Here is a 20,491-nt window from a genome sequence, read left to right on the forward strand (position 1 = left end):
ATCCCTATACTCTTAACCAAACTTAAAATTTAATTATTTTATTTCTTTTAACTATTTGTTAAATTGGGAGAAAAGAGTTGTCCTAAGTTTTAACCCTAAACTTATATTAATCAAGACTTGAAATAAATGCAAGTCTTTTGCAGCACCAATGGCATAATTGATAATCATTTCCTATTGTTATCAATCTTAGGACTTTGTTGAATAATATTAAGTGGCTAATGTGGATTTAGAAAAAAAAAATCTAACTCATCAGCATAGGTTTTTTTTTTTTCCAAATGGGAATTAAAATTGCCTTGAATGTCTTTGTTCAAACCAAATGTGTACACAAAGTTAAGCTTATTGTTGAATCGGATTCTTGAAATGCTCCACAATGGATTATTGATTCTTGTTCTTGCCCATGGACTGTTTGGAAAATTTGCGAAGAAATTGAGGAGCTGTTTGCTGCGATCCTTTACGTTTGTTGTTAGAGAAGCGAACTGTTTAGCTGATACCTTGGCGAAAGCAGGCATGGAAGGATCTTCTTTGTTGGTAATCTGTTGTTAGCTGGATTGTTCTTGATCTCGCTCAACATTTTGCTACAAAAAAAAATGATAATATAATTTTCCAAATGAGACAAGCATTTTAAGGATGTAATTGAGTCGTGGTGGAATAAAATAAAAATACAAATTTGGTAAGACTTAATGCATGAAAACCATTATCCATGTGAAAGGGAAAGATTCCACACAACCCGATGAAGATTTTTAACAGTATCATTCCAAAATATAACAATAATAGAAATGCAAAAATATTAATAAATATAAAATGTTTAATATCAAAAACATTTTCCTAAAGTAATAAAACAAATATTGAAACCAATATCAATGGAATTGAAATCTTAACTTTTAGATCCCTAATCTTAAACAAAGGGTTTATGTATAAAAATGGAAATTCTTAAGCCCTAAATCCCTTAGCCAATCTCATAAATCTTAAACCCAAACGACTACATTTCTATTTTTATTCATTGTTTCATTCCAGATTTCCTTTATAATTTCCATCCTTGATCTTAATATAAAATTTTGAACAACCATTTTCCTTCAATAATCAAACTCAGGAAGATGCCATGATATAATTATTGTAATTAGTATTTGTTTTATTAAATCATTAAGATTTCAGCATCAAAAACAAAATGAATCATGACAATATATATATCTTAGATTTGTTTCTTTAAATACAAACCTATGTCATTGTTTTTGGCTTTTTAATTAGTTAGGGATATTATTTGCTAGTTTTAGATATTTCTTTTCTTCACTCTTCAAAACATAAAACTTCAAAGCCCTTGCAAAATTAAAAACAAAATGAGGCTGCTCATTTATTTAATCTTCTTAAGTGGTTTTAGATTTGATGTTATTGCCACCATAAAATAATGGCATCTCAACTAAGCAATGAGAGAAAGAGCATTATATATACACATTTAAGATCTATCAACTTTCCAAGCATAAAACAAAATTTTTCATCATGATCTAGAGAGAAACTTGTTATACCAAGAAGAAGCATGGTAAAGCGATAAAAGAAAAAAAGTTTATCCTTGAATATATATGTATATTATTTGATATACACATAAGATAAAGTAAAACCTAAAATGTTTACTTGAGCTTGCTAGCTTTAGCTTCCATGTGGTAGGATATGCAGGGATTCTTCATTTCTCCATAATATATACTTTCAGTCGTGCCAGCAAAGAAGCATAATGATACATCTTCTTATTATGTAAAGCCTACCTCTTTCTTCCCTAAAGAACCCTCCATTTCCCTTCCAAGACCATGGACAACTCCTCTTTGACCCTCCTATTTTAGAACTTTTCATCTTCATCTCTTGCTTTTATCAAATTTGTGGGGTTGATTTGGTTTCTTTTAACTACTTGAGAGAAGCTTCTCTTCACTGGAATGAGCAATGATTGACTCTTTTTCTTCTTACTTTTTTTCTTTTCGGTTTGCATGAAAAACTAAGCAGCACAAGGTGTGTTTTTTATAGGGACGAAAAGCAAAAGTTTGGGCTCCACGATTGGCCCCAAACTAAAGGAAATTTAGATAAAATAAACTTTCCCATACTTTTCAATTTTGAAATTAAGTAAATAAAATATAGAGTAATTTAATTCGTATTAATTTTAAAATAGACAATTAAAGAGAATTAATCACATGTTAATATTTTTCACATTATATCAATTTGGTCATGATTTAACAAATTTATCTTGAAACATTTGTATAAATTTTGAGGCTGAATTTGTTGAATATTTTAGAATTAAGGGCAAAATGACAAAATATATAAAAATTGAAGATTAAATTTATTATTATATCAATTAAAATTATGTACAATTAATGAAAGACATTAATGTTATAATTAATTATTTTTTAATTTTACTTTCAAAATTAATAAAAATTAAATTATTTTTAATTTTTAAAAATTTCTAATTTACCGTATTTCGAAATTGAGAGTACTGAAGAGGTTGTTTTTTTCCAGGAAATTCAAACCACTATATCTGTTTTAAACAAGGGAAACACCGAGCTCCTAATCAGGCATTGGTACCGAGCACTGTACTTTGCACCCCCACCACCACAATGCCATGCCGAGCAATTCAATCGTGGCTTGTGGAATGTGTTGAGAAACCAGCTTGACATGTGTAAGCGAGCTTGGGGGGCCATTTTCTTGGTCCAATTTCTTATCCGCTACAACATGTTTTTTTTTTCTCAGCCTAAAGGAAGAGAGCAATTTGTGTCCTCAAGATGTCATTATCAATTGGACTATTTAGGCACGAGTGGACTATACTTTTAGAGAGTGGACGACCACAAAACAAAATGCTCCCATAGAGTTTCTATAATTTCTAGCCTTACATTGTGTCTAAATCCCTCAACCACCATAAGTACTTGTTTCACCTGAACCAAAGCCTCTTCAAGTTCTTTCATACAGTTATAATTGAAGCTTCATTCTTAATTTTTAGGGTTAATATATCATTTGGTACTTATATTTGGTTTTAATGTTTAGTTTGGTATTTAAATCTTTTTCTCAATTTGATACTTAAGTTTAACTTCAATATTCAATTTGATATTCAAACTAAACATCATATGGCTCAATAAATATTTAACATATGTGTGCTCTAGTAAAAAGTAGAAGTACTTAATTGGCACAAAAAAAACTCAAATATCAATATAAAAGAAACTTATGTACTAAATGGAATATTGAAACAAGTTCAAATATCAAATTGAAAAAAAAGAGTTAAATATTAAATTCGAATATTAAAAAATATCAAATAGTTAATAATTAATCAATTGTTTTGGGGATAATATTTGTGGTAGTGAAAGAGGTCCCATTGGTGAACTTTTGATGAATTCAATGCACAAATGTAAGTGGAAAAGACATGGGTGTCTGGTAGGAAGAGAGAGGGTCCGACGGCACACGTGAAATTCACACGACACACACGGTTGTTGTCGGTGACATGAGCGACAACCTAAGCTTAAGACATGGTTTTTAACCTCATTCTCTCTTTTCTTTAACCATCACCTCTATTTTTGTTGGTTTTGGGGGCTTCTTTTTCCCCTCTTTTACCTTTTTCTTTTCCTACAATGGAGTTTTTCTCTTCTATTATGCTTGCAAAAAAGCATAAATAATAATAATTATTTTTGTTTTGAATAGAATTTTCAAAGATGGCACTATTGGTTTAAAAATTTATTAGTATTTGTATAAAAATATCGAACTTGCTAATTGGGTTAAAACAAAATCTATTTAAAATATGAGTAAAACTCAAGCTCAATTATTTAAGGCATGAGCTCAGTCAAATTTGTCCAACTTTTAAGTTTATAATATATATTTATTTATTTTTAAGGTAAATTCATTAATTTACTCAATAAATGAAACTTACAATTCAGAAAAAAAAATAGCAAACACTCACCGTAGACGGTGAAGGATAAGCTTCATCAACACAACAAAGACTTTAGCCTCAACATCAATAGAACATTATGACACGTTAACAATTGGCTTTGTCACAACTCAAGCACAACGTATCTGGAGTAATTGCAACAACTTAATACGGTAAGGAAATCAACCTCGGATGGTCCAAAGCGGCAAACAAAAATCGAAAAAAGAATCGAGCATTCACCAAACTAGAGAGGACGACAATAAAATTATCCCTAAAGTCACTTGTAAAACTAAGATTACATGCATAAGCAAGACTAAAAATCATGCTACAAGAGCAGACAAAAACTTATAAAAGTGAAGACTTATTAAACAATGGAAAAACAAACTAAAAAATATAAAACTTAAGACAACATGGGTCCAAATCGACAAATGAAATAATTTATTATTCTAAAATACTCTTAAAATAGAAACAGATTAAGAAGTTGACAAAGAGCCACCCACTTTTCAAGAAAAACTACTGGTTGCTAGTGGAGTTTTAGCGAATGACAAACACCATCATCTGTTCATCACAACTTGTGGAGACAACAAAGATACCCACAAAATAGATCTGTAAACTGAAAAGAGAGAAGACATGTGAAGTGAACGAGAAGAAGAAAGAAATTAAAGGTTGATGGGAGAGGAAAAAGGCGGGCAATAACCAATCCAGAGGCTGGCACCGCGTCGCTGAACAAAACAAAAAATAAAAAACAAATGGCTTGGAGAGAAAAAGAGAAAGGTTTTTTAAGTTTATAATATATTATATCATGTTATTTTTATATATACTATATAATTTTTAATACATAAAATTAAATTTATAGTAATATATAATACTATAATTTAAATTAAAAATTTGTTAAGTTGTCTATATATTTTTTTAATAATTGAAAATATTTAAATATTAAATTAAAAATAAAATGATCGAAGTTTAAACAAAATTTTAAATTGATATTTCGACCTAGACCGAACTTGAATAAATATAAAATATATTACTATCATACTTAAACGAATTTAACCTAATCCGTGAACATCTTTAATTTCGATAAATAACACTTCTTTCCTACCACTATTTAAATCTCTTTCATATATATATTTTTCCCTTTCCTCACTTTGATTCATTGAATGTAATATGTACTTAAAAATGAAACATAATTTAAAGTTCAAAAGTATGATTTGATGGAGTTATAGACTTCCCTTTTTGGGTCCTTTATAAGCTATAAGTAAACAAACAATATGAATCATTTCAATTATATTTTATTACAATAGTAGGTGACCAAGAAAATACATGATTAAACAAGTTGGATTTGGTACAAATCCCATTTCAATAACCAAAATCGGATATCAAATCATCCAATTAATACATCGAAGATATTCTTTTTAGTGTTCATGGGAAGCAACTTGTAGATATCCCTAATGAGGATGAAAGGTAGTTTGGTGGAATTCCGCAAAATTAAATTCTTAAACACAGCAGTTAATAACCAATCATTCTAGTTATTTGAAGTACTGAAGAAAAAGAAAAAAAAAAGGCTTTTGGGCACTTTTTGATCATGTTCCACTCATATTCTACATTCAAAAGCAATAGTTCATACATTGTGTTTCCTTGTCCCATTCTTCAAAATAAATCCCTAAGTTTAAATTCTTATATTCTGTATCATATTTTAATATCTAAATTTGAATATGTGAAATATAGATACTTATGAATTGCAAATTTTAATGTAAAAGTTAAAATTAAAAAAAAATAACGCTTAAATCAAGTTTAATTATTTTTATTCAGAATTGATTTTCAAAAGTATTGTTTGGATTATACGTAATGCTAACAGACAATTTTTAGAGTTAAATAACGTTTTTTAACTCTCCTTTATAATCCAATATATTTTATGTAATATTAAAATGGGATATACAATTATTTTCTTATTGAAATTTGTTTCAAATATAGAGTTTTATATATTTGAATGTGTAAGGGTTAGATTTTAATATTTAAACTATAGTTTATATAATCAAATTAAAATTTATCATTAATTGCTTAAAAAATATTTAAAATTTATATTTTATATATCAAAATATTAATAACAAGTTACAATAATTTTTTTATATCTTTATTGAAATATTATAATATTAACGAATTCAAAAATCATTTAAATGTATATATATATTACTTTACATCATCATATTCAAAATGAACATTTTATTTCTCAAAAATACTTTTTTACTCTAATACTAACCACATAAATGTCAAAATCACTTTTTTTTATGAGTGTGCATGATGATACATGCCAGCTAATGGTATTGGAATAATAGGAGTCCAAAAACAGTGAGTTAGGTTGATTGAGGAAATGACATGATGCATGCCAGGAAAGTTCAGCTTCAAAGCTAGTAGGGATCCTAAAGAGATGATATCAAAATTGAAACTATTGAGAGAATATGTGAAGAAAATAAGCATGCATGCATGCATGCATGCATCTGTGAATTAATGTTTATTTACTTAGGTGCCTAGAAGAAACATAGCATATGGACCATATCTAACACTATGTTGAGAGCCTTAATTGAACCATTCTAAGCATCTTTTCTACATTATGAACTTTCAATCTTATACTAATTGTCACCAGTTCAATCCCCTTTCCTTTCCTCCATCTACCCTCAACATGCCCCCAATATTTATTTGCCGGTTTGTAATACACTATTAGTGATTATAAAATTACTTTTGATGGAAATCATTAAAAATAACCCAACTGATGTATGTTGATTCCTTGACAATGTAGTGCATCAAATATAAATCTAATATTTATTATTATTAGATTTTTTAATTCGATCAAGTAATTATAAATAAATTTAAAATTATGAATTAAGGCAAATTATATAAAAACACGAGAAACACACGCAGTTTCATTAAAATGAAATAAATATATGATCACACGGTGTCTTTACATAATGCGGATAAATAATTATGTGAATTATATTGATTAATCTATGAGTGATTGTATGAATTAACTTGTTTAAATATATTATTTAAATGGTAACTAAAAGAATATATCATTTAAAAATATAAAAATATAAGATACAGTATACAAATCCTAAATAAATTGAATAATTTATTTTTCAATTACATCATTTAGAATTAAAATGAAATAATTATTTAGATGATTTTAATTTCTAACTTTTTTTTCTTTCCTTGGTAATATGGGAATCCTAAATCAACTAAGGTGTGAACTTTAATAAAAATCTTTTCAAATAGGTAATTTAAAAATAATATAATATTTTTCTCTAAATTGAGTTATCTTTATTTAAATAGTTTAAAATATTAATCATTATAAACTAAAAACATGGATGTAAAAATTTTCTCTAAATTTAATCAGTGATAACAAGTTATACAAAATTTTAATTGAATTAATAAATAACACAAACACGACAAATAAAAATGGACTAAAATACAATAAAAATAAAATAACATAAACACAAAAAATATAAAAAATATATATAATTATACATAAAGTGAATTATTAAAAATCATAGGAATTTACAATAATAAACCTATAATAATATTTTAAACATTAAAAAAAAACAATTTCTTCAGCCTTCTTTATCTTTCCCTTCTTTTTACCTCTCCTGCACTTCACTCCTAGTTGAAAAATCAAGAAAATCAAGTGAGAGTATAAAAATAACAAAATAAAAAAGGACACGTGTAAGATTTTCAAGGCAAGTTTTCTACAGTATACCTATGCATTTGAGTTTTATATATAGTAAAGTAATAGATGTGTTAATTACAACAATGGTTTGCATTTTATCAGTGAGACTTTATGAATTACAATAAAGGTTTGTATTTGATTGTACAAATCTATACATTGACAGTAAATCTCATGAGGACAATTTATTAATAAAATTTAAAAATAAATAAAAATGTTTATGTCGAAACCATTTTTTTGTTTTGAAAAACGGTCGACATTTTATTTTGAAAATGGAAATGGGAATGGGAGTCGCCACCAATTTTTTTTATGAGGTGTGATTGGGTCACCTTGTGATTGATCGTTTCAATAAAGTGTTTTAATTTATTAAAAGAACAATTTTGGTCCACAAAACTCGAGAAATCAGGTTCGGGAGTCGGTTATGTACGAGGAAGGATCAGCACCCTCGTAACGCCCCAAAATTGGTACCTAATTGATTAATTAACGTCTTATCGTTGAAAATTGAAAATTAGAAAAGAATTTAAAATACGATCCCTTCTTTATTGATGTTGATTAAAAAACTTGAATAAATTGAAACGAGCATTAAAGGCTTTTTTATCTCGAGATATCAAAATATCATATCCCGTAAGTTAGGACACGACATTTGAACCCTCGAAAATGAGCTTGCCTCTTAAATGTTTTATTTCAAAATTCATATTTTGATATTCTTTTTCAAAATTAGGATTTTCGGTGTTTTAGATCCATTGAAAAATCGAAACCTTGTAAGTTAGGGCGTGACCTTCTCGAGTTTCTAAACGTGGAATATCGCCTTTTTATTTAAAAATCATGTGTTTAGAAATTTTAAAGGATGTTTGGCTATTTAGGTTTGACGAGAAAAATCGAAATCTCGTAAATTAGGGAATGATTTTCTCGAGTCTTCTAAATTCGAAACATTGCCTTATTATTGAAAATTTCCTTTTTTACGCATTTGGGTAAAGAACTAATGTAATGTTTAAAACGATACACAAATGAAATGTCGTATTAGCAAAGGACAATAATGAATACATTAATAAAACAACACATGAGAATCGTGTAATGTATACTATTTTAACAATGATATGAACAATCATAGATAAATGAAATAAACAATAGTAATGACAATAATATCAAAGTAAGAAATGAATATAAACATAAATATAAATATAAGGGCAGAGAATTTATAAAATATTGGAAGTAAAGAACCAAATTAAAACATGAATGAAATTTAAGGTGCAATTTGTAGTAAAAATGCAAATAAAACATATAAATAAATAACAACAATAGCAACAAAATAGGTATCAATTGAGAAGAAACCAATTTTTAAAACACAATAGGACGAGTGAATAAATGAATGAGTGCGTAAAAGATATTGAAGAGGGGAGTTTGTGAACTAATGAAAATAAAGGACTAATTTTTAAAAAAAGAATAAAGTAATTTTAAAATTGTATCAAAGAATATACATAGGTAAATGGTAAAATAAGATATATACACATAATTTTAGGTAAAAGAGAAAATAATAATAATACTAATATTGCAAAAAGTAATTAATTAAGTAACATAATAATAAAACAAATAAGTAAAACCAAAAGAAAGTATAATAATACTAATTAATTTAATAATAAAATAACAAAAATAACAAAGAAAGGATTAAATTTAATTTTAAAACAAAAAGTGAGGCAAATCTGAAATAAAAAGGAAAGGGGAGGACTGGTCTGAACATGCGAATAACATGGAGGGGCTAAAAGGGAAATTCTCCCTCCTCCTCCAAAATGGCATCGTTCACATAAGGATTAAAATGGAATTGCAATAAATTATGGGGTAAAGATTAAAGAAATAAAAAATGAGATAGGACCAGATTGAAACACGCTGTAAAAGAGGAAAGACCTGCCGCGTAAATAGCCCATTTCAAAGAAAACACTCGGATCCTTTAACTGGGTCGAGTCAAGGCACGGGCTGAGCTACAAAATGACACCGTTTTGGGACTATTGAAGTTAACCCTAAACGACGTCGTTTACAAGGCCTAGAAAACCAAAAAGTTTTTTGAAAAATTCATTCTTTTCATTGTTTCTAAAAAAAATGGTGGGGGAGAAGGCTGATTTCTCTCCAGCCATCTGGGCCACCGTGGCGGCCATCAGTCGCCGGCAACGGCGCCGCAGTCCACGGTGGTCGGAGAATATTGAAAAGGGCCATTTCGATCGCCTCGCTACCCCTATCCCAAATACGAGACCAAAACACTCAAGAGCCTCAGAAAAATTGAAAGAAATCGAGGAAAACTTTCGATTTCCTCTTCTTTGATCGTCAGAAAAAAAGGTAAAAAGCTTGCAGTTTTTATATCTATCTATATATATATACACAATATTTGAAATAAATACGCTATAAAATGAAAATACCTGATCTGTTTTTGATTTATATTTACGAGTTCGTAAAAAATTACAATCAATTCTCTTCGAGCTTTATAGCCGAGGAAAAGATAAAGGAAAAAAAATACAATTTTGCTATCCCCTTTTTCTGTGATGTTGTCTTTTATTTTACTTGTAGGTACAGAGGGGGACGTGGAGGTGTACGGCGAGTACAGGGTAAGGACGTGGCGAGGGTAGTGCATGGGAGCGGCCATACGGAGGTGAGGCTGCGACGCAAGGCTGTTGGCTAGGGTTTTCGAAAACTCTAAAAAAATTAGGCCTATGGGCTTTGTTTTGTTGGGTTTTAGTGTTTTTGGTTTTAGGTTTTTTTTGGGCCTGTAACAAAAACTTGGACTGTTGATTATTTATTATTTTTTTATTGGTTTCTTTTGGTTGTTGGGCCCTGGGCTAAATTGGCCCATTACAGTTTACATTTTATTATGAATATAAATCCTATTAATAAATTATAAAAAGTAAATATTCCTAGCTTTACCTTTTAGCTAATGGCATCACTTGATTCAAAATCAACGCCGATAATGTATAAATATATTCTTTTAGGAGATAGGTCATTTTTGGAGGGAGAGTGTGAAAGCGCATTCAGTTGAACGCGTTTTCTGCATAGTTGGCTGAACTTGCTTTCTTCCAACGGTTATTTCCCAACGGCCAGAATTTAAACGTTGCCAACGGTAAAATTTTTAAAGGGCAATGGTACTTTTTTTCCTATAAATGGCAGGTTATTTTTCGTTCTTTTCACTCAAATCCAACTCTCTCAATTCTCTCACCTCTCTTAATTTTCTCAAATTTTGTTTGAAATTTTCCAATACACTTGTTTAAAAATATTGTAGTTTTATTTAATTATTTTGTATATTATTCATTTCAATTAAATTTTCACGAATCACAAGCTCTCCGATTTTTTTCGATGACAAAGACATTTTCACCGCTCAATTGATAATGGTAAGGAAGAATTTTTAAATTTCATTATTTCCAATTAAGTTAATTTTAATTTTTTTAATTTTTTTAATTTTTAAATTATTTTATTTTGTAAATAGAAATAGGTGAATAATAATGTTTTGGAGGGATTTATACATAATTTGCCCAAAAGCCCAAACATTGAAATTTGTGGTTATTTGCAAGATGCAAAATTCTTACATGCGTTTCGTATGCCCGAGGGCTACAAATTGGATCCTAAACCCTAAATCCTACACTTATGAACTCGTTGGTAGAAAGATAGAGACCCGAGACACACATATTCCATCTTCCATACGGTGAATGTACAATTACACTCAAGGACGTAGCTTTACAACTCAGTTTACTAATGAATGAGCCAATCATTACGGGGTCAGTGGTCATTCTTGGTAAAGAGGACCTTTGCGAGATATTTTTGTAGAAGGTGTTAAACAAGTTTCAATGTGGTCAGATAGATATGAAATGGTTGCAAGATAACTTCAAAGACCTTCCTTTGAACGTAACTAGCATCGTTAAAAAAAAATTTGCCTGAGCATTCCTTTTGAGGTTATTTAGAATACCCTATAAATCTCAAAATTTGGCACTGTAACATTTAGCCTTGTGAAGCCTTAGTGTTTGGATACTATTTAGAGAAATAAGACAGATGAGATAAGTTTCGAATATGTTAGAACTAGACTAAATATAAGAACCCTTTGAGCATGCCAGTGATGCCCTGATGTTGGTGAACACTAGGTTGACACATAGTGACCAAGAAGTGTGTCTAATAAGGAAGAACTCGCCCAAAAACTTTGACGACGCATAGAATGGGCGAACTCCATTATAGATAAGGGAAACAATTTTTATGATGCAAACTTACGTCAACAGTGTAAAGTATCCTCTAAGGTTGGCTTTGAGCCAGTCAAGATGGAAGGAACAATAGTCAGGAACCAACCAAAAAAGAACCGAGATGGTTAAGGACCAAAGGTAAGTACTCGATTAGTTTTCTTGGGCATTTTAGATTTGGATAAGACCACCCAATGACTGATGTGATGTTTAACAAGTTTCAATAAAGACTTGGTTTGAGTTAAGTGTTTAAGATAGGTTAAAAAGAAAATATATTATCTCTTCCTTTTCTGGAAATAGTAGGACTAGAAGAATGGTGAGGTACTCTTCTAAGCTAAGACTGAGACCATAATGTTTGAACAAGATTTATTTAAAAAGTAGGGTAACGCCCGGTATTTGGTGAGCTCTGAACTTAATAAATAAAGTAAGTGTTACTTCAAATGGTGAAGTATTTTCCGCCTCACTAATACTCTTGGTGTGTTAAGTGGGCGCATAACCAATATTGGAGTAGGGCAATAAACTGCCTTAGAAAGGAATAAATCAATAGGAAAAAAATTAGTAAGGTCTTAATGGAACTCAGGGAATAGGGTCGTTGCCAAAAAGACATGACATGCCAAGTGTGATTGGTTAAGATACTAGCTACACTCAAATGTAATAACTAAGGAAAAATGATTGATTAAAGCCTAAGGGTATGTTATATAAATATATGTATTTTGTTACATGGTTTTTTACAGCTTTCAAACATTTATCTAGTGGATTAAAAGGACTGTGACATATGTCAAATATTCATCGGGACAAAGGTAAAATATCAAGGTAACTCGGATAAGAAATAAGGGACCTTTCTTCTTTTTCTTCTTCTTCTTCTTCTTTAAGAAGCAATCTCTATTTATAAAAAGGGGAGAAATAGAGAGAATTCCTCTCATCCTTTAAGCTGAGTTAAAGACTTGAATCTAGACCTTATTTAGATGAGTTGTTAAATAGAAACTCGGTCTAGCTGGGTAAAGTAAATATGGTAAAGCCTTATTTAGAGATTTTTTATGTTCAAAATGAAAGAAAAAGAGTTAAGCGTGTAAACGGATCAATTTGCCTGGGTCCACACCAAAATCAAAATACAAAACAATAATAAACCAAACTAATAAATAATTAAGTCCAAGTCCAAATTCCATAACCCATTACAGTCCTAAAACCATTACAGTGGCCCAAAACCCAAATACTTAGAATCCAAAACGGACCCAAAATGCTATAAACCCAGCCCGATGGCCCAACACAATAGAAACAAGCTCCAAAGGCCTGTTACTCGAACAACCAGCCAAACAGAAACCCTAGGGTTTCCACTCTAACGCCGTAGCCCTCAGCCCACAGTGCTGTACGGCCTCCTTGAGCCACAGCCATGCCCATGCCTCCACGTCAACGAGCCATACACCATAGCTAGCTCCGTACCTCTGTGCCTGCAAACAAATAAGAGAACGACAGCAAACACAAAAAATTTTGTATTTTTATTCTTTCGGGTTTCGGCTATGAAGCCAATAACTTTTCAATGTATTTTTTTACGCATATCAAATACAAAGAAAGCATTCAAAATTTTGAGAAGGTGATTTTTGTTTAAATTTCTTGAAGTTTTTGCATTTCCTAGGTTCATTTTTCTTCAAATTATTCATCATTGCATTTAAAAACAAAGAAAAAGTGAAAGAGCAACCTTACCTTGCGAATAGGCCACAAATTTCTTCTTTTTGCTTCATTGAAATTGAAGTCGAAAGGGGATCTCAAGGCTAAGAAAACCATATCCCCAAAGCTCGAATACGCTGGTCACCGACTGTGGTGGCAGATCGGTGTTGACGTAAAAGGGGATTAGGGATCGGCCAAATATGAAAATAGGGTGTTTGATTTTATTTTTGTTCCTAAATTGCAGAGTGTCTTAGTTTTAGGGTTTTTAGTGTTAATAACGGATATAAAACGACACCGTTTAGGGCCTATTTCAGTGGCTCCAAAATGGTTCTGTCTAGGCCAACCTATTTCGACCCGACCCGATGGCCCCTAGGATCCTCGCGTTTTTGCGGAGAGGGGATATTTGCGTGTTGGTCCTTCTCCTTTCGCGCTAACATTCAATTAGGCCCTGTTCACATTTTCTTTATTTTTTAAATTTATCCCTGAAGTTCGCGTATAAATGCAATCTAATCTGCGGCTAAACGCAGCGTTTTGGGATCTAGTATATTTCCAGTTTTGGTCCCTGTGCATTCGAGCGTTTTGAGCTTTAATCCTTCTTCTAATTTCAATAGTCTATTTTATTTATTAAGTATCCTTTTTAGTTTAATTTTTTTTAATTGAGTCCTTTTGATTTGTGCAATTCATTACTTTTTAAAATTCATTTAATACTTATTTTTTATATTTTTGATTTACCATGATAATTTTACCCCCTTTTTTATATATAAAATCTTTATTTTAAGGCTTTTTTATATTGTATTTTTTAAAAATTTTCATATAATATTTCACTTAAATGTTCTTATATATTATTATACATATGTAGCTCATGATAGAGTTTGTTTTTATTCCATATATATTATTAATCCTATGTTACTTTACATGCATAATTCCTTTTAAATCTATTTATATATATATATATATTTGTGTGTGTGTTTTTTAAACCCATTATGTATATGATTCATATCTCAAGAACATATCTTATTATATATATATTTTTAGAACCTTTCATATTTTTACATATTATTTAAATTATCTTTTATTATATGTACATTGTCAACTTTAAATAGATGTATCATTTGAAAAAAAAATATTTGGGTATGTTGTTTGATTCAAATTTCTTCCTTTATAATATATTTTAATAATCGTTTATATATTATTAGTTTTATTTTATACATGTAAATTATTTCAAACCCTAGCATGTATAGTTAATTTTTAATTTTTTTTATTATTAATGGTTTTTGAATTGTTGCACATTATATTGACTCCTAGTGTCCGTATTGTTTTGTATATTATGTATTGTTTTTTAATTTTCATTTCATTTCACACATAACTGCTGCATATTATTTACTCTTCATTTGTATTATCATTTCAACTGTTATTCATCTATATTTGAAAATTTGTTGTATTTCCTTCTAATATGTTTCTTTGGTGAATTATATTTTAGTTCCTTATTAATGTTTTAAATAAGATATGAACTCACTTCCATGATGTGTTTATTAATTCATTTTTTATGTTTATACTATTACTTTTGCCAAGTATAGTACTTTATTTGTGCATATTGTCCCATGTTTATAATTTCGCTTTTTGTTTATAAATGTTACTTTGTAATTTGCAACTTTTTGTTTTAAGATTAATTATTCTATTTTATTTCAAGTCAAATTAATGCGTTTTAAGCAGGTTTTACAATTATTCATTTGAAAATTCCTTAAAACGAAAGCACTGTTTGATGTTTGGAAATTCGAGGAATCGTGCCCTATCGTGCTGGGTTTCGATTTCCCGTTTGTTCAAAATAATCGAATATTCCTTTATAATTTCACTCACGTTTTCTAAATTCTAAAACAAGGTAATGTTCAATGTTTGGAAATTCAAGGAATCGTGCCCTATTGTGCTGGGTTTCGGTTTTTCGTTGGACTAAATAATTGGGCACCCTTTTTTAATTTTCAACATATAAGCTTTTGGAAGTCAAAAATTGATCGTGGTTACGAGGGTTTAAAGGATCACGTCCTAACGTGCTAGATGTGATACTATATTCCTCAGAAACAAAAGAATTTTGACGTCCGATTTGAGTCATTCAAATATTTTAAAAGAAATCGTATTTCAAATTTTTTTTAGACATAAGGACATTATTTAATTAATTTGGTGCCAATTTTGGGCATAACAAGGTGCAAATCCTTCCTCGTACGTAACCGACTCCCGAACCCATTTTCTCAAATTTCGTAGGTCAAAATTGATTTTTTTAATAAAATGTTTTATTAGGTGATCTTATCACGCCTTAACAAAAAGATTGGTGGCGACTCAATTTTCGTTTTTAAATAAGTCGATCCCCTTTTTTTTCAAATAAAAAAATGGTTTCGACAACTTGGCGACTCCACTGGGGATTGAACAAGAGAGTCAAGCCATAAAATTGATTATTTGTTGTCCTTTTGTGAAAGAATTGAATTTTTTTTTTGAAAATCATGATTCTTTTGATTGCATTTATTTTTATGATTATTATGGTTCGAGTCTTGTAGAATAATATTTCATTGCATTGCATGACCATTGTGGTTATACCTTTAAGTGGGAGTAAGAAACTATGCTTTCGTAAGGTTTTCACCTCCGCATAGGCTAGTGGATTGCTTCCGGGGTACATCTGTATCTATGATTTCGTGAGATTTTCATCTCTGCATAGTCATAGGAAAATGTATTCCCCTGAACCGAACTCGATCCATGTGAGCCTATAATTGAGGAATATGCTAGTTTAGGTACCTTCTCTTTAGAACCGTACCACATATAGTGAACCTTAAGAGCTATCCTTAGGTAGAGCTATGTTAAGCCTTAGTAGTTGCCTATATCTGTGTTCTGATTATTTTTGGTTTTTGCTTGTATTTTATTATTAATACTTGATACTGACTTGTTGTGTTTTGTTTTAATTGTGTTTTGCATAACATTCGTATTTGATTACTAAGTTAGAAGATCTAACATGGAGAATGAATTTCTTGATAAAGTTGAGGATAATGCGGCCGTCCGTGCATGGTCAGAGAAGTTACAATCAGAGAAAGGGGATAGTCTGGCGAAAGGATATACATCAGAGTTGCAGAAATTCACTCGCATCAATGTAACTCAGAATGAGTTGCAAGAGTTGAGAGATATATGGGCGCGTTGGGATGAGGGAACCAAACAGTTGTTCTATTAGAGCTATGGTAATATAGCCTACATGTTCAATATTAAGGTGGATAAGCATCTATTCCGAGGTATGGCTCAATTTTGGAATTCTGCTTACAATTGTTTCACTTTTGGGCAAGTGGATTTGGTGCCTATCATGGAGGAATATACTACCCTGCTGAGGTGTCCAAAAGTTCAAGTTAGAAAAGCTTATGCTAAGGTTTTTAATGGTCCAACTTTTGCAAAGAAATTGATGACTATTTTGGGGATAAGCAAGCCTTGGGTCACTGCTCGAATTCAACAAAAGGGGGATAGTAAGTGTATTCCTTGGGAAAATTTGAGAGATTTGGTTTTAACACATCCGGATGAAAGGAAGAGGGTCGCTATCAGAGGGTCGCTATCTTCGCCTTAAGCATCTATGGATTGGTGATTTTTTCTAAGGCTTTAAGGCATGTGGATGAGGCAGTCACTGACTTATTCTATCGTCTAGAGAAAGGAATCACACCTGTACCTGCAATACCGGCCGGGATGTTTAGATCCTTGAGCATGTGTCAGAAAGCAGGCGAAGGGAGATTTATTGGATGTGCAAAGCTATTGTTGATGTGGTTTCATGGTCACTTTTGAAAGATGAACAAGGTTTCTTACCGGGTCTTCTCTAAAAGTTACTCCCCATTAAAGGAGGAGGCAGCTATGCAAAGATGATATCTCAGAGGAGAAGTGGATGAAAATTCTTCAAAACCTCAAGGAGAGGGATATAGAGTGGAGAGCTTTTTGGATGGTTCCTGATGAGATCTTGTATCAATGTGGGAACTTTGATTGGGTACCATTGTCAGGAATTTGGGGAGCCACTGGATATACTCGTTTGCTAGCATTAAGATAGTATAAATCAAGGCAGTTTGTACCCACGACTTACGGGCTTGCTCAGTGTGAATTCTCATATAAAGGTGACCACTATAAGGAGAAGGTTCGGGGACTGTCTGATGCTTGGAAGCAAACTCACTAGATGAAGAGGTTGGCTGTCGGTTCTATAATGACCCCTGAATACAATGAATGGTTTAGGAAAAGGGTCAATGATAATATTCCTAGGCCAAGTTTAGAAGATACTTGACCTGTGGAGGAATAGTTACAAGTTGCCTTGTCAGAGTTGGAAATTATAAAACAGGATTTTAAGAAGAAGAGTTTTGAGCTTGGGAAAAAGATCGACCAGTTGGAGAAAGAAAAAATGCACCTGAAATTAGATGTGGAGGTTCAGAAGTCAGAGGCAGAAAAGGTACGAAAAAGGAAGAATGAAGTTGAGGAAGATTTGGAAAGTTTGAAGACAGATTATAAGAAGTTACGCCTATTTATGAGGATTGTTGGGTTAGGTAAAACTCCAGAACAATAGCGTCAGGAAATTCGAGAGGAAAAGACCAAAGCCGACCAGTGGGAAAGGAAATTCCGAGAGGCTCAAGCACGAAATGAGGACCTAGAGAAGAGTGTGTCAGAAAGTAGAAATGAACGAGGTGAATTAAGGGCTAGAATGGCGGAACTCGAGAAATCTCTTCATCAGTACCGAAGCCGTAATACCGCAATGGAGTTGAGAGCAAGCTTGAGTAAGGTAGAAGAAATGAAAGGAAAAATAGAAGAATTAGAAGCGTCATTACAAAGCTGTGAGATGCGGATTGAGTTTTTCAAAGCAAGTGAGGAGCATTGGAAGGAACAGCTTCACCATTCGCAAGACCAAGTCAGAAACAAGGATTACATTATGGGAGAAGCGATAACCCATATTCGGGAGGTAGCCGATTACTTGCAAGCTTTAGTGGTACAAGCGGATATACTAAGTGTGAAATACGAGTTGGAGTCAGATCGGGGGTAGGAGCTAGCCTCGTTGCTTAGGAAAATTAAGGCTCTGAGCATTAGGGCGAAGTCTTATTTGTAACTTAGTTTTATGTAAAGAATTATATTTTCTAGCAAAGTTTTCTAAATGGAATTGAATCAAAATTGATGCCTCCTTTGCATTCATGCATTTGCATTACATTACATCATATGCATTAAAGGCCATAAAAATATTCTAATTAATTAAAAAATTACTTCAGTAATCTGGAAACCAACAAAAACCAACCAAGTACGCACCCCTACAGCACAAGCAAAAAAAAACAAGTTAATGGACAAAAGACTAGAAAAATTGGAGCAAATGCAAAAGGACATGCAAGAGCAAATGCAGACACAGATACAAGAGCAGCTATCTAAGATCCAGTAAGAGATGATCGATCAAATGATGGAGTCCCAAAGAAACATGATGGCTCAATTGTCCCAACTACTGGTGGGTAAGATGGACAAAGGGAAAGGCCCCATGGAAAATGTTGGGGAAAATAACGAAGACCTTCAATATCCTCCTGGTTATACTCCAATATATGCACAGACACAACCTGAAATAAACCCATAGAAACCGTCTGTTACGATCAGGCCTTAACAAATTTAGGCCGGAGCTTTGATACCAATAAATTTCCAAGCTGGCTCAGGCTCTAACCCTGCTAATAACTCGAATTATCCACTTGTTCCTAATTTGGATGAAGTTGCAAAAGAGGAAATGGAAAGGATAGAATCACAAAAGTAATTAAAAGAACAGTGTAAATGGCTGAAGGAAAAATTCAGAGCAATGGAAAGCGATGATAGTCATCATGGAATTGACGCTAAGGATTTGAGTTTGGTCCCAGACTTAGTCCTTCCCCCCAAGTTCAAAATGCCAGAATTTGAGTAGTACAATGGAACGAGCTGCCCTAAAGCTCATATTACGATGTTTTGCAGAAGAATGACTGGGTATGTTAACAACGATCAACTACTGATCCTTTGCTTCCAAGACAGTTTAGTGGAGGTAGCATCTAAGTGGCACAATCAGCTGAGTCGTACCAGGATTAGTTCATGGAAAGATTTGGCGCAAACGTTCATGAAGCAGTACAGCCATGTGACGGATATGACTCCTGATAGAATTACTCTACAAATATGAAGAAGAAACCAAATACAAGTTTTAGACAATATGCGCAAAGATGGAGAGAAGTTTCCATACAAGTTCAGCTGCCGCTTTTAGAAAAAGAAACCACGATGCTCTTTATCAACACATTAAAGACCTCGTTCGTTACACACATGCTAGGAAGCGCCACAAAAAGCTTCTCAGACGTGGTAATGACTGGAGAAATGATTGAGAATGCAATAAGAAGTGGAAGGATAGAGGCAGGAGAGAATACCAAAAGGCTAGCCCTGTAGAAAAGGAAAAACGAGGTGAACAATACGAACATAGGGTACTCAAAATCGTTTACCATTAATCAGCCGAGAGCAGTGACTACTGGGAGTCAAGATTCATTAAAACAAGAATCTGACACAAAGCAAAATACTGAGAAGCTTCAATTTACGCCTATCCCAATGTTATATAAGGAGTTGTATCAAAGTTTATTCGATGCACATGTGGTGGCCCCTTTTTACTTAAAGCCATTACAACCCCCGTACCCCAAATGGAACGACGCAAATGCTCAATGTGACTACCATGTAAGAATTCTGGGACATTTAATAGAAAACTGCACTGCCTTTAAGAAAGTATTTGAAAGACTTATTAAAGTGGGCATTGTGAAGTTTGATAATGCACCTAGTGCAGAAAATTCGTTACCTAATCACGCCGATGACGGGGTAAACACGATGAGTGAAAATATGGGGAGAAAGGTCAAGGCAGACATTACACAAGTGAAAACTCCTTTGAAATGGGTTTGGAAGGAGATGGAAAAAAGGGGATTAGTTATTTCGGATCCAGAAAGGAGCGGCAAAGAGATGAGAAGCTACTGCGAATTCCATCATAAAGAGGGGCACGAAATT

At 32.0% G+C, this 20,491-nt stretch overlaps 1 protein-coding gene across 1 annotated transcript; it reads right to left on the minus strand.

The window, feature by feature from the left end:
* Positions 1–284: 284 nt before the first annotated feature.
* LOC107890235 (uncharacterized) lies at positions 285–1,956 on the minus strand. The gene is made up of 2 exons (XM_016814717.2): positions 1,627–1,956; positions 285–575 (listed from the first exon to the last, which is right to left on the minus strand). The coding sequence occupies exon 1, from the start codon at positions 1,843–1,845 to the stop codon at positions 1,699–1,701; it is 147 nt and encodes a 48-aa protein (XP_016670206.1). The 5' UTR covers positions 1,846–1,956; the 3' UTR covers positions 285–575; positions 1,627–1,698.
* Positions 1,957–20,491: the final 18,535 nt, after the last annotated feature.

This window comes from Gossypium hirsutum, chromosome A09 (assembly GCF_007990345.1).
Source record: "Gossypium hirsutum isolate 1008001.06 chromosome A09, Gossypium_hirsutum_v2.1, whole genome shotgun sequence".
Lineage (NCBI taxonomy): Eukaryota > Viridiplantae > Streptophyta > Magnoliopsida > Malvales > Malvaceae > Gossypium > Gossypium hirsutum.

Coding starts and splice junctions, on each gene's coding strand:
- LOC107890235 (XM_016814717.2), bottom strand. CDS start 1,845: ATGAAGATGAAAAGTTCTAAAATAGGAGGGTCAAAGAGGAGTTGTCCA.